The 15,764-nt window shown below is 44.2% G+C and overlaps 1 protein-coding gene across 4 annotated transcripts in view; it reads right to left on the bottom strand.

Moving 5' to 3' along the window:
• Positions 1–13,079, bottom strand: part of LOC144770403 (sacsin-like) — a 210,032-nt gene extending 196,953 nt beyond the window's left edge. Inside the window, exon 1 of one of the 4 annotated variants that reach the window (XM_078654908.1) lies at positions 12,749–13,079. Coding sequence is in view for 1 of the 4 variants with exons in the window: in XM_078654907.1 (XP_078511033.1) it covers positions 12,627–12,688 (62 nt within the window). In the remaining 3 variants the exon portion in view is untranslated. Of the gene's footprint in view, positions 1–12,144; positions 12,231–12,300; positions 12,405–12,626; positions 12,725–12,748 lie in introns of those variants that run through there. The other 3 variants (XM_078654907.1, XM_078654909.1, XM_078654910.1) reach the window with 3 other exon arrangements.
• Between the last annotated feature and the right edge of the window lie 2,685 nt (positions 13,080–15,764).

Raw genomic sequence — 15,764 nt, 5'->3', positions numbered from 1 at the left:
TCTTGTGTTTTAAGCAAGACTTTGCTTCCACCAATTACTCATGGAATTCCCCCCCAAAAAAAAAATATTTAGGTCTCTGGTTTACCCCCTCTATCAAACACACTTCATCACTAAACATAACTCAAGTTCTCTCCACATTTTCTATTTCTAAATGGCATCCTCTATATTCATCTAGGAGGGGCAGACCTGGCACTATTAAAATGATGCTCGCTCCTGTTATTTTTTATATGATCTCTGCTATTCCCCTCAGCTTTCCCTCATATTATTTTTAAAAATGAATTCTATTTTATCTGTCTTTTTATGGAATAAGAAAAAAAACACGTATCTCTCTAGTCATTCTCAAATTGAATAAATCGCTTGGTGGAGTTCATTTCCCTAATTTTCAACTTTACCATAATGCTTTTCTTCTTAAACAACTTTCTAAATCTTTAAACCAATCCATCTCTGATCCATCTCCATTGTGGAAAGACATTGAACTTTCTTTCCTTTCTCCATTCTCTTTCGAAGAATCTCTTACATTTACTCACAAAGAACAATTTTTATCTTCACCTATGCATAAAACTACCCATAAGTTATTTCACTCTTTTCTAATTTTGCACCTCTCGAATAAAGACCGATTTCATAATTCCTCGATTTGGCATCATCGCCTTATAAAAATTAAAAACAAACCCATTTTTTTGGAAGGCTTGGCGAGACAAAGGTCTCCTTTGGACCCATCAAATTTACTCAAACAATACTTTTCTTACTTTCTCTGAAGCACAATCTCTTTATAAAATTGCCAAAATAAATTTTGGGCAAATTTAAGATATTAGTCCAAACTGTATCTTCTTTCTCAATATCCTCTATTCCACCTCCTTTATTACCTCAACGTACTGTACTATTCTTTGCATTTTAAGTGCCGAATCTAGTGCTTCATCTATTTACTAATTCCCCAACACCCTCCCTGAACACAGAATTAAAACTAACATAGAACTCCAATCGGAACAAAGTCAGCTAAAAAGCTGTAAAACTTCAAGATCAGCCAGAACGACACAAACACTTTTCTATATATATATATATATATATATATTACCTACTGGCGGTCGCCAGTAGGTATATATAGTTAGGATTTTTTCTCTATGGGATTTTTGAAAATTCTATGTCTAATAACTTTGGCGTTTGTGGACGGAATTGGCTGAAATTTTCAGGAAAATGGCACATTTTGTTTCTGAGCAGCCCTTGAAAATTTGGGGGGGGTTCGTCAAGGGGGGGCCGAGAAAAAAGGGGGGTCCCAAAACGTGTTTTTAACATTGAGTTTTCCATAGGGCGGTTGGCCTCACTTTTAGCCCGAACGGCTGAATGGATTTGCACGAAACTTGGCAAAATTGTAGGGACTGGTAGCCCGATGTGCCTTTTGTAGGTCTCAATATATGTGCTCCAGTGGATTTTGAGAAATTAACGTTTAAAAAAAGATATATATCTGTAACAGCGGACCGGGCAGCGCTCCAGTACGCGTACTTTTCGCGCAACGGAGCTTTGTGAAGCGAAGCTGATTGGTTCTCCGGCGTCTGTAAACATTCCAAACAGTCCGTAGCGGCCGCCATCTTGTCTCTCGGTAGGATCGAGAGACAAGCGGAGGCCAAACCGAAGGGGCAAATGACCATAAGGGGGCATAGTAGATCCTCCCTGACCGTTTAGGTTTGATGTGGAGGTTTTAAAAGGGCCCCGCGGGGCAAAAAAAAAAATAAATAATAAAACAGCTGAATGGATTTGCACGAAACTTGGCAAAATTGTAGGGACTGGTAGCCCGATGTGCCTTTGCTAGATCTCAATATATGTGCTCCAGTGGATTTTGAGAAATTAACGTTCAAAAAAAGATATATATCTGTAACAGCGCACCGCTTCGCGTACTTTTCGCGTTACGGAGCTTTGCGAAGCGAAGCTGATTGGCTCTCCGGTGTCTGTAAACATTCCAAACAGTCCGTAGCGGCCGCCATCTTGTCTCTCGGTAGGATCGAGAGACAAGAGGAGGCCAAAGCGAAGGGGCAAATGACCATAAGGGGGCATAGTAGATCCTCCCTGACCCCCTAGGTTTGATGTGGAGGTTTTAAAAGGGCCCCGCGGGGCAAAAAAAAAAAATAATAATAATAATCGAACGGCTGAATGGATTTGCACGAAACTTGGTAAAATATTAGGGACTGGTAGCCCGATGTGCCTTTGCTAGGTCTCAATATATGTGGTTCAGTGCATTTTGAGAAATTAACGTTCAAAAACAAGATATATATCTGTAACAGCGCTCCGCTTCGCGGAGATAAAATTATATCTGTATTACCTAGCTGTTGCTAACACCAGTTAGCGACCGCTAGTAGGAGATAGCGACCATCTTGGGCCCCACTTTGCATGTGAGTGATATTTATCACTAATGACATGCAAAGTGGGCATGCCAAGATGTTAGCGACTGGAAACAGTCGCTAACATCGCTATCTCCTATTATCAACTTTTGGAAATATTCGAGATAAGCGCGAATATCTCCAAAAGCTAGCACCTGCCCTGAGCAGTTCTTAGCCATGTTATCCAATGGGAGGTGGATAACATGGCTAAGAGCATTAGCTCGGTAATGCATGAATATCGCTGAGTTTTCAGCGATATTAATGCATTGCGGTCGTTTTTTATCGTATTTGCGATAAACCTTGATAATAGCAAGGTTTATCTGCGATAATTTCTGACGGTAAAAAAATCGTTGCTAAGCATCGTTAGGGATAAATATCGCTTAACTTTGGTAATATGCCCCAACGTCTGTTAACGTTCGATTCGAAGGAAATCAGGAAGTGTTGAAAAACATTGTCTGCGCCATCTTGTCTTTTTTCAAATGCCACACTTTTGTCGTGCACGGCAGCCATTTTAGATGCCTTGACCAGACCCACTCTGTGCACGCTGTCGATCCTTAGCATGGCTCCCCACCCTCGCAAGCATCTCCCCCAGGCAGTGGTCACCCTCGCTCTCTGTCTTATGCATGGGTAATAAACCTCCCCCCATCTGCGCTGCTCTTCCCTGAGAATCACACCCTGTGCCCGCCCGACACCTCCCTTTCGCCCTATTCACTACCGCACCCTCTGACACTCCTTTTCCTCTGTGTCCGATTGTCCAGGCTGGTCCTAGGGTATCAGCTAGCCCTGCAGATGTAGTTTATGGCCACAGCTGTAAAGAATCACCCCTCTTCAAAGGAGTTATAGTAGATCAAGGCCCACACTCGATGAGATCCGTCACAGCAGAAGCGTTGCTATTATCTGAAAACCATCCTGTATTGTGATTGGGGAGGGGACTGAGCCTGAAGCGGAAGATTCCAGGGATGACTCTTTGTACATCAAAGTTTTTACAATTATGTGTCACATTAAAAATATATAGCACTCCGACAAAGTAGTAAGATTATAAAACTTTAATAATTTATAAATATATACAAGAAAACAAAAATAGTAATAACATATACACATTTTTAGGGAAAAACAACGAAGTAGCGGTCGGCTGTGCGAATAGTCCCAACGCAGCACAACGTCCAGATTTCCGGCGTGGGGCGTCGCGGGGGGTGGGTCATCAGTAGCAAACTGTTGTGCGAATAGTTCCAAGGCAGCAGAACGCGTTGAAATCTAGATGACACGAAAGTGATGTCTAGTAAGTTGCCACCCAGCAAATAACGGCGTGGGGCGTCGTGGGGGGTGGGTCATCAGTAGCAAACTGTTGTGCGAATAGTTCCAAGGCAGCAGAACGATGGCACCAAGGTGATGTCCAGTAAGTTGCCGCACTGGTTTTGGTATCCTACAATGCTGCTCCGAATAACGGCGTGGGGCGCCCCGGGGGAGGCGGCGTGAACGGGCCTCTCCAGGTGGAGTGTCATCTGTTGTAGTGGGGCGCCCCTTTACCGTTTCAGTTGCCATTCCGTCCGTTTTTGGTCCACTGTGTCAAAAGCCGCAATTCAGCTGAGTTGCGCCCACTCTTGCGGTGCAGCGATAGGCGGCTGTCACAGGACTCTCAAAATGGCGGCAGGCTCTTTCCTTTTTGGGCCTGGTCCACTGAAATGGCCCTGGGACACCTTGGAAATCGCACGCTTGTCTGCTAGGTCTTGGACCCCATTCTCGAAAGCGTCCCCTCCGCCTTGAGGATTCAACAAAAGTTTTGGGGGCCCCCGACTCCTGCAGGCTTCTGGTGGGGAGCGGCTGCCATGATTGCTCGCGGAATGACCACGACGGAGCCACGAGATGGTGGTGCTTTCATGTTGACGCCAGCTTCAGTCTGAAACATCCAGAAACAAGGTGGGGCTTTCATCGTTTGGGAAAAAAAAAAAAGTTTTCATCCAATGAAAAGTGTTGTTTTTAGGTCATATGATCAAGCCTTCCATCATTAGGAAACCAAAAGTAAAATGAACCAATGAAAAGTTTTATAAACAAGTCACATGACCTGTTATGCGGCATAGGGTATAAAATGCGGAGAAAATACGTTGGCACGTGAGGCGGCGTTAGTAGCGGACCGATGTGCGAATAGGCCGAAGGCAATACAACGCGCCAAGATCCGGATGGCACCGAGGTGGTGTCCAGCAAGTTGCAGCACTGGTGTGGCCATCCTACAATGCTGAAAGTCGGCGTGGGGCGCCCCGTTGGCCTGTGAGTTTGCGTCAGTAGCGGACCGATGTGCGAATAGGCCGAAGGCAGCACAACGCGCCAAGATCCGGATGGCACCGAGGTGGTGTCTAGTAAGTTGCCGCACTGGTGTGGCCATCCAACAATGCTGAAAGTCGGCGTGGGGCGCCCCGTTGGCCTGTGAGATGGCGTCAGTAGCGGACCGATGTGCGAATAGGCCGAAGGCAGCACAACGCGCCAAGATCCGGATGGCACCGAGGTGGTGTCTAGTAAGTTGCCGCACTGGTGTGGCCATCCAACAATGCTGAAAGTCGGCGTGGGGCGCCCCGTTGGCCTGTGAGATGGCGTCAGTAGCGGACCGATGTGCGAATAGGCCGAAGGCAGCACAACGCGCCAAGATCCGGATGGCACCGAGGTGGTGTCTAGTAAGTTGCCGCACTGGTGTGGCCATCCAACAATGCTGAAAGTCGGCGTGGGGCGCCCCGTTGGCCTGTGAGATGGCGTCAGTAGCAGACTGATGTGTGAATGGGGCCGAAGGCAGCGCAACAATATTTTCGGAATAGAAGACACCACTAGGCGCTGAGATGCCAAGATCCGGATGGCACCGAGGTGGTGTGTAGCAAGTTGCCGCACTGGTGTGGCCATCCTACAATGCTGAAAGTCGGCGTGGGGCGCCCCGTTGGCCTGTGAGTTTGCGTCAGTAGCGGACCGATGTGCGAATGGGGCCAAAGGCAGCGCAACAATAGTTTCTGACTGACACCACAAGGCGCTGAGATGCCAAGATCCGGATGGCACCGAGGTGGTGTCATAGTTGAGAGTTCTGAGCAGCGGTTGTAACACTGTCTGAAGCTTATTTGCAGCTGCTGCAGCTTCACTACGCGTCAAGATCCGGATGGCACCGAGGTGGTGTCTAGTAAGGTGCACTGGTGTGGCCATCCTACAATGCTGAAAGTCGGCGTGGGGCGCCCCGTTGGCCTGTGAGTTTGCGTCAGTAGCGGACCGATGTGCGAATAGGCCGAAGGCAGCACAACGCGCCAAGATCCGGATGGCACCGAGGTGGTGTCTAGTAAGTTGTCGCACTTCTGTGGCCATCCTACAATGTTGAAAGTCGGCGTGGGGCGCCCCGTTGGCCTGTGAGATGGCGTCAGTAGCGGACCGATGTGCGAATGGGGCCAAAGGCAGCGCAACAATATTTTCTGATTTGAAGACACCACAAGGCGCTGAGATGCCAAGATCCGGATGGCACCGAGGTGGTGTCTAGCAAGTTGTGGCACTGGTGTGGCCATCGTACAATGGTAAAAGTCGGCGTGGGGCGCCCTGTTGGCCTGTGAGATGGTGTCAGTAGCGGACTGATGTGCGAATGGGGCCAAAGGCAGCGCAACAATATTTTCTGACTGACACCACAAGGCGCTGAGATGCCAAGATCCGGATGGCACCGAGGTGATGTCTAAGTTGCGGACTGATGTGCGAATGGGGCCAAAGGCAGCGTAACAATTTTTTCTGTATGGAAGATACCACTAGGCGTTGAGATGCCAAGATTCGGATGGCACCGAGGTGATGTCTAGCAAGTTGCTGTACTGGTGTGGTCATCCTACAATGCTGAAACTCGGCGTGGGTCGCCCCATTAGCCTGTGAGATGGCGTCAGTAGCGGACCGATGTGCGAATAGGCCGAAGGCAGCACAACGCGCCAAGATCCGGATGTCACCGTGGTGGTTTCATAGTTGAGAGGCACTTCATCTGCAGTGGGGCGCCGAGATCCGGATGGCACCGAGGTGATGTCTAGCAAGTTGCTGTACTGGTGTGGTCATCCTACAATGCTGAAAGTCGGCGTGGGGCGCCCCATTAGCCTGTGAGATGGCGTCAGTAGCGGACTGATGTGCGAATGGGGCCAAAGGCAACGCAACAATATTTTCTGAAGAGAAGACACCAAAAGGCGCTGACATTCCAAGATCCGGATGGCACCGAGGTGGTGTCTAGCAAGCTATGCAGTTGAGTTGTGTGCGCACTTGCGGCGAATAGGTCGAAGGCAGCATAACAATGTTTTCTGAATAGAAGACACCACAAGGCGTTGAGATTCGGTTACCACCGAGGTGATGTCTAGCAAGTTGCCGCACTGGTGTGGCCATCCTACAATACTGCTCCGAATAACGGCGTGGGGTGCCCGAAGGGGGGGGGGGGGGGAGCCGGCGTGAATGGGCCTTCCTAGGTGGAGGCTCGTCTGCTGTAGTGGGGCGCCCCTTTACCGTTTCAGTTGCCATTCAGCTGAGTTTCGGCTGCTCTTGATGCTACAGCGACAGGCGGCTGCAAGAGGACTCTCAAAATGGCGGCCTGTTCTTTGGATTTGGGCCTGGTCCACTAAAATGGCCCTGGGACACCTTAGAACTCGGACGCTCGATTTTTTTTTCCTTTCCTGTACATGCAAAAAAAGGTAAATGCCCGGTACGTTACACGCTTCATCTGCCACGATGAACTCTCCAGAGGAACCGAAAAAAAATATAGTTGTGGTAACTATACCATGCATCGTCATATGGAGAGGTGGCACCAATTAATTATAGTGCTGCATAAAAGAGAGATTTGGAGGAGAACCCCTGACCTGCTAGTACATTCATCAAAGAAGTGGCACTGAGAGCTTCAGAGGCAAGGGAAACGGTCCCAAATATTTAGAAGAACTTTGGAAAGATTAAAATGACATGTTTAGATTGTGGCAAATTAATTTCATGTGGACAGATGAGTGTTACTCTAATAAATACAGCATATGAACATCATCATAGTCGATGGTTGGTAGAGACATTTTGACTATATCCTGGACCTGCCCGTCCTCGCCCAAAATGGCGCCGGAATAAATGGGACCCGTAACTCCTTGTTGTGTACTGGTTGCAGAACCTTGAAATCACGAGATACGTATGCAGTTTTGAAGCACATGGCGGGCGGGGACGAGAATTGATTGAATATTTCGACATCCCTATTGATATTAAGTTCTGATGTGTTATTGATTACTGTACTGTTGAAAGTTCGAATTAACGTCACCCATGGTACTTGCCCGCAAATGTATATCTAGATAATTTTATTGTAACTGGCCCTGTCGTATTTTAATTATAAAATGTACGTCCACCGATTCCGTAACTGTTAGACACCTTAGTTCTTGCAACCTAATGGCCCGCCCGTTACGTTCCTCTACAGTGTAAATGTCTATTCATCATATACGATTACAGTTTGCTCCGTGGCAGGCCCACGTGGTTATAGGCTCGTATTTGTATAATGAAATTTTCACAATAAAGGTTTTTAAAAGAAAACATGGTAGTAGTATATACATTGGTAAAGTTTTTAATAATAGTCACTGTTTTAGAATCATTAAAAGGCAAGTGAAATAAAGCAGACCAATTACATGAAGGGTAAAAGGTATATTACGAAGGAACGCAGTAAAGATAAATGGTCAAGGGCTGTTGTGTTTTCTATTCCTGCAACATAAAGTGATCGATAAGAATCTCATATTCAGGCGTATCGGCGACTAAGACAGCAGGTCGACCCTCTTTTGCTCAACGGCTCCGTCATGGGACGAAGAAACGCTCTTTTTCTCGAAAAAAGAATATATTTTACTTGCAGGACAGTTGTAAAATTTCCGGGAAAGTACATTAGCCTGGAACATTATAACATATATTTAAGAAAAAATAATGTTCGGAAGTAATGAAAAGCGTAATTTTTAGGTCATATGACCAAGCCTTTCATCATTACAATAAGAAAAGTAAAATGAACCAATGAAAAGTTTTATTAACAAGTCACATGACCTGTTATGCTTACGTTACGCGCTGCGCGCCCCGGATGACTTCCGGATGCGCTAACGCGGCGCGTCATATGACGCATTACGCGACAACGCAGGTCCAGAATATAGTCAAAATGTCTCCACCAACCAGCGGTCGGAACACAACCCCTTTCAGCAGGCTAAATAGTTCTGTTAAATGACAACAGAAGGGACAGGCAACAAGAACCATCAGTCAAAGAGGGGAGGGCTAGTTCTTCTCTACCGGGTTACATTGGGGCGCTACCGGAACTGATCGAATTGGTAGTCTACAGTGTTTCTGGATGTTTCAGACTGAAGCTGGGGTTAGCATGAGAGCAGCACCATTTCGTAGCTCCGTCGTGGCCATTCCGCAACCAATCATGGCAGCCGCTCTTTATCATTATTTTGGGCGGGGTGGGTGGCGGAGCCGAGCTGTTTTGCAGCCATCATTGTGTGGAGTTCAGTTCATCTCACTAGTTTTGTATTTGTCATGAGGGGTTGTTCCTAATGTTTCTATTTTAGCGAGGTCAAAAAGAGATCCCATTAGTGGCCAACTGATTTTGCTCGATTCCTTTTCTTTTTTTTTACACGATTTTTCGTTATCTGCAAAGACTAAACAGAGTATTGCGACTCTGTGTTTGTTTGTAAATAGAGAATGAACCAAAGAGAACTAATTCTAAAACAGTAAATACTTGGGTAACAATCAATCAAATGGAGAGAGAAGCAGGCACGACGCATTACAACGGGGGCAAAGGCCTGCGTTAACTACCTTTCACTATCTGCAAAGAGAGAGTACTCCTAATAGAAATGAGGGGGGGGGCACCATTCAAAGCAGATCAGTGTGCATAAACACGAAAATGTTTTCACTTACCACGTACTTGACATTCGACAGCTTATGATATTTGCTATTAAAAAACCATTGAAATTCACTGAAAAAACCATAGGTTATAGACCATATATAGTTAGGAATTAGCATTTACAAAACCTTGAAAATTCACTGAAAAAACCATAGGTTATAGACCATATATAGTTAGGAATTAGCATTTAAAAAACCTTATTTTACTCACACAAAACCATTGAAATTCCATATATAGTTAGTTGCACTAACTATATATCGCGCACCCGCAATCCACTGCTGATCATGTCACATATTACATCATTCATGACATGGTCAGTGACATCACTGATGACATCACTGATGACATCTCAGATGACATCACTGATGACATCACTGATGACATCTCAAATGACATCACTGATGACATCTCAAATGACATCACTGATGACATCTCATTTGACATTACTGATCACATCACTGATGACATCATTCATGTGATAATACGATGAACCTCTTCAGACTCTAATATAACCTTAGATACACTCAGTGTAAACAGACACTCATAGACTGTCACTCATCCATGGAGTTACTCAGACACTTAGTCAGTCATGCAAAGAATCAATCACACCTCCATTTCCTCAACTATACAGTTATACACACCTTACTTATTCAAACATATACTAAAACATATTTACTCACTTATACAATCCTGGATACAAGTTCACAATGATCCATACAGCCACTCACACATTCACTGGCTCTTATGCACAGTTATTTATATATGTCAACTCTCACATGTACTGTGTTTTACATATGTACTTACTTTGACATGTAGCACTGAGATATCCATTCACTCACCAATACACTCATGCACACAGTCAACCGCCCATACAGCTGTTTCCACATGCACTTTTGAACCCATACATCTAGTCAATCAACTGCTCACACATCTATGCAGAGAGTCATACACCTCCCAGCCACCCAGACACACACTCAGTCTCCCATACAAATGCTTGGGCAACCAATCAATAACCCATACAGTTAATCATATAGCTAATGATCAACACATGCAGCAGTTTACAGAACAACAGACATAATGATGCACAAATTAAGACAGTTTAGTCACTAACCCATGCACTCAGTGAGACACATTTAATCAGTCACTCATACAGTCAGCCATGCCCCTACTAAATCCTTCATCAAGACACTTATACATCCACTCATTCTTCAATATGTAAGACATATTTTAACTTTACAGAATTATACAGTCACTGGATGTAGTCATCAGTGATGTCATTTGAGATGTCATCAGTGATGTCATCAGTGATGTCATTTGAGATGTCATCAGTGATGTCACTGACCATGTCGTGAATGATGTAATATGTGACATGATCAGCAGTGGATTGCGGGTGCGCGATATATAGTTAGTGCAACTAACTATATATGGAATTTCAATGGTTTTGTGTGAGTAAAATAAGGTTTTTTAAATGCTAATTCCTAACTATATATGGTCTATAACCTATGGTTTTTTCAGTGAATATATATATATATATAAAATCGACTTTGGTTTACTTTAATGTCCTTACATAAATTCAAATCCACAATTGTCCCAAATTCTTGGTTATGTAACGCTACTCATGCGGACTTATATCACATGCTTTTCTCTTGTCCCTTCACTCACCAGTTTTGGCTGAAGATATGGTCTCAAATCAATGCACTCTTTCACACTCACTTTTCTTTTTCACTTACAGAAATCTTTCTAGGTACATTCTCTGAACAATGGCAAACGCTTTCATATAACACAGATGTTGTATATTTATTGATTGCAGTTGCATTCCAACAAATAACAAAAAAACGGAAACAATCCATACAACTGTCTTTTCAAGCTTGGTGGTATAGTGTTTGCTACAACCATCAACTAGATTGTGCACACGTTTCTCCTAGGTCTTTGCTACTGAAAAGAGAACATATATGGTCCCTTGGAACTATTTTCTTAGAAACTTCTGCACAAAAGTTTGCACAACATCATCCATTACTGGAAGAAGTCCCCAAACCAAAATGAATCGTCTTATTGGTATATTTATTTATTTATTTTTTCTAATTGCATGTTTACAGCCATTATTCCTTAAATTGTTGATATATTTTACAAGGTATTAAGATCTCCTGTTTTTATATTACATATTTAGTCATGTTATTATTACGCTACTTACCTTTCTATCATAGTTATTGTAACCTTCTTTATATGTGCAACTACTCTGACTCTAGTTACGTTTCTTTTCTATAATATGGATTTAACTCTTTTATTGTTAATCAACATTTTGCTACTTTTGTACTTGGTTGCATCTCTTTAAAAAAATTAAGTGTTCTGTTTAAACCTAAAAGAAGAAACAAGCCCTCTCTCCAGGGTGTTTGCTACCTGCAAATAACATGAAGGTGTGCAATTGCTGAACCAGAAAGCATAAGTGCTGCTAGGAAGCAAGAACACGCTTTAATTGACAGAATCTGGAAATTGTCCTTTTAATGGAAACCTCTAAAAAAGGTTTACAGTAGGTAGAGTTCGTGTCAAAATAAAACATAACTTTTGAAAGCACTAAACATTTAAATAATCTTTTTGCACATTTTGAGACAGCCTGCTTCTACTGTGTGCAATGTGTTTAAAAAAAAAAAAAATACAGTACTTTCTGTCACAGGCTTAGACCTCTTAGCACTATAAATCCACGTCCCTACTTCCCCGAAGCATGGACCACCCAGTTACAGCCGCATGCATCAAGTGATAGCATTAACCAACCAAGCTTTGCTACCCGAAAAATACGTCTAACAAGACACTGGCCTACGCATCGTTCTGTGAAGTGATAGGCACAACAACTTCCACGCTCCATTCACTCACGAGCGACTTGCCTCAGGCCCGCAAACACACCTTCAGCATGCCTTTGAGAGGTCTTTTGCCGCGCTCCGTCCCCCCACCTCAGTCAGCCCTAGGTTCCATCCATGCAGTTTTGCAAAAGTCTCGGTCCACACGTGTCTGCTGCTACTTCCCTTGGCGACCCCGCCCCACCCGTTGACGGCCTCGCACCTGCTCCTGCTCTCTCAGCCCTCTGCTCTGCCTTCGTATCCAAGACACTTGGAGCACCGGAAATGGACGATATCAAGGGGGCGCTACATTTAAAAAACTAAAAATGAAACTAAATTACAGTAGTTTTTAATACCCTGCAACGTCATCGCACAGTTTGAGATTGTTTTAAATATTAGAGATTCTAAGAAGCGCCTCTTCCTTCCATTTCCGCTCCCAATAAAACAGACCCCGGGCTGGTTTCCGCCCTTCCCTCCCTTGGCTGTCTGTCACTCGTCTTCCCTGCCCTGTTTCTGGGAGCAATGGGGACGTTTCTGTTTTGGGAATACCTTGCTGTTTTTACGCTCTGGGGCCCAACACTTAACTCCGAGCGCCGATACCTCTTGGCCATGGCCCCCGACACCGAGGAGTGTTACAGCAGACCTACCCAGTGCTTCATGCTCAGTCTTACCTTTGTGGACCTCAGAAATGTATCAAAGCAGCCGGTAGGGCTGGGGCGGGGTCCGTAACTTGGCGGGATGAGACCTCTGCAATACAGATGGGTTGGTTTGAAGTCGGCCTCAGCGCACCGGAAACTTATGAGACCGGAGGAGGCCAAGGTCAAACGAGCGAGCCGCTGAAAGACCAGGACTGGGGCAGGGTCCGAGGGTCGACCTAGGTAGCCTGTTCTCGCATACAATATTTGGCATTACAAAATAATAATAGATAAGACAGTCTTTGGCTAAGAAATCTGCTGCTAACCCGGCGATTCTCTCTGGCTACACAGATGAGCATCCCTTTGCTTTATAGGCAGTCAGGAGAAGGAAACCGAAAACGCAGTTTCGTTTCATAGCTTCGTCGTCAGTCAGATTGTGGTAATAAGTGGTGCACCGACTGGCACACGTTTGATTGCTCACCTCCCTCCCCTCTGTTATCAGAGAGCTTGATTTAAGTTTCATTTACGCGATTTAGGTCTATGAGCTGGATCTCGTGTATACTCTTGTGAAACTTCCAGTGGGCGTACTGCTCTTACAATGCTTTGGTATGTCACCAGGGCTTCAAGTGGGCCGGGTCCGGTCCTTTTGGTGCTCAGCATCAACAGCTCTAAAAAGTATTTATTTATTTAGTTATGCGTTTTTATATAGCGCGGACTTTACCCGAAGGTGTCAGAGCGCTTCACAATAGGAACGTTAATGATACATGAGGAGAAAATACAAGTGAACAAATTACAAAAGCAAACGTTAAGTTACATGAGGTAAACGTGACAATTGTGAGCAAACAAAATACAAGAGTTAGCAAACGGTGCATTACAGGAGGAAAAAAGTGGCGTGTGCAAGTTACAAAGGCGTACAAAGTACAAGTAGAGGTATAATACTGCAATAAATGGGCAACAGTGGAGAACCCTATCGGGCTCTCCGTTGTTGCCCTCACCCTCAGGGTTCTTAACCCCTTCGCTGCGGGGAGTTTTCACCTGCTGTGCGGTGGGTCACGCTGCACGACGGCGCTGTGCTCATGACCACACCCGTTTTCGAACGTTCAGCACAGCGGGGAAATTATACCCGCGTGCGAACATTCCAACGGTCATGACCAGCTCAACCGTGCCTCATAACGAGCTGAGCTCGTCATGAGCACGGAAGGAGTTAATATAACAAGCATTGGCATAGCCAATAGGTCTCACCTTTGTGACCTTTTAAGTGCTTAGCTATGCAGTTCGTATATACATGGCGTGGCGAATCACAGCCCAATGAAAGGACTGGCTTTCACGCTAATGAATGTTGAATTGTACGTTTATGTTGTAAAGTTATGAAAAATGTGGGAGTCACAGAGGCGCTGAAGACAAACGATGATTGTTTAACGGTAAAGGTTACAAAACTTGCAAAAAATAGTCTGACAGCACAGACAGGTTTCCCGTTTTTTCCTTCCTCTGCGACTTATTTGTAAATCTTCCTGTAGTAATGAGGACTGAACAAAAAAAAACGTTTTGTTGCTGCAAATTATAGGGACCCTCCCCGCCCCCCAGTACTACCTAAACAAGAGGCGGAGCGCAGTCCATTGACCTAAGAAGGATCAAATACTCAGTTAGCCCCCACAGCATTGCAAACCCTGAGCTTCATGTTTTACGCTGCATGCTGAGCTCTGTAGTATGTGCATTAACCTAGTGGTCTGTATTATTGGATTCAGAAAGGTTGAAGTCAGAGTGAGACGGAGACCGCATCTGTCACGCACACTCTCTTTCTCTGATCTCATCAGCCAGCACTGATAACGGTGATGAACAATAGTATTTCCCGTTCCTTGATTTATCTCCAAACAGCCCCCAACATCCCGCAATCTCCCTGCAAACAATTTAGGTAAATTATGGCGCCGCTCCCCTTTGACTTCAGAGACAAAAAAAATGTACTGGCACTGGTCACAATTGTAGAGAGAGATGGCCCAGGCTTAAGCCACTTTGCAGCAGTGAAAAACAAGCCTCCATTGTGAAGGCACTTGGGAACAAGAATGGTTCATTGTCATGATTGTGGCGCCCTACAAGGAATGCTGCTGAACCGGTGTTTATAGATTAAACTGAGCTGCAGAATTCTTTATATGACGAAAATTAACATGTCTTGTTTCGATCTTGTTATGACAGCACAAAACACAAACACAAGAAAGGCGTAATCTGTATTAATTTCTTCACTTGTTTTGAATGTACAGTTCTGAAACAGCATTGGTGAGTGGGTGGCATGAATGCTTGTTTCTCTGAAAATTTGCAAAAACAGGGAGTCAGGTCCTGGGACATGTAGTTGGTTGGACCATAGGTAACTAAGTAATATAAACCCAATTTACCAACTACACACTTCTCTAGATCCTCCACTTTGAGGAAAAAACCAAGTGATACTCCTAGGTTAATTGGGTATATTTCATTTGTGCCCTTTTATTTTATTATTTTAAGTTTTTTTCATTATTTCGTGTGTGAAAAGGACACTTAACGTTTTTGTTCATTTACAAACACAATACATTTCTACAAGAAATTCTTGTTGCATTTGTTTGTTGTTTATTTGAACCTTGAGTCCAGAGCGTGACTTTTGTCTTTTCACACAAAAAAAAGTGCGAGCAGTTAATACACTGTTAAAAAATGATTGTGTATATATCAAAATATATTTGTGTATATATAAATGGTGTGTTTATGTTGTAGAAATGTATTGTGTTTGTAAATGAACAAAAACGTTAAGTGTCCTTTTCACACACGAAATAATGAAAAAAACTTAAAATAATAAAATAAAAGGGTACAAATGAAATATACCCAATTAACCTAGGAGTATCACTTGTTTTTTTCCTCAAAGTGGAGGATCTAGAGAAGTGCGTAGTTGGTAAATTGTGTTTATATTACTTTGTTTCTCTGAAAAGACACTGCTGCCTTCCACTGGTATTAACAAGTCACAACTGCTGCAGGGGACAATGCAAGGCAAGTAGCCTAAGGGCCTAAGGGGTATGATAAACAAACATTTTTA

The sequence above is a fragment of the Lissotriton helveticus genome, chromosome 7, assembly GCF_964261635.1.
Source record: "Lissotriton helveticus chromosome 7, aLisHel1.1, whole genome shotgun sequence".
Taxonomy (NCBI): Eukaryota; Metazoa; Chordata; class Amphibia; order Caudata; family Salamandridae; genus Lissotriton; species Lissotriton helveticus.
Note: the sequence above shows the minus strand (reverse complement) of the source record. Positions and strands in the feature narration are given on the sequence as shown.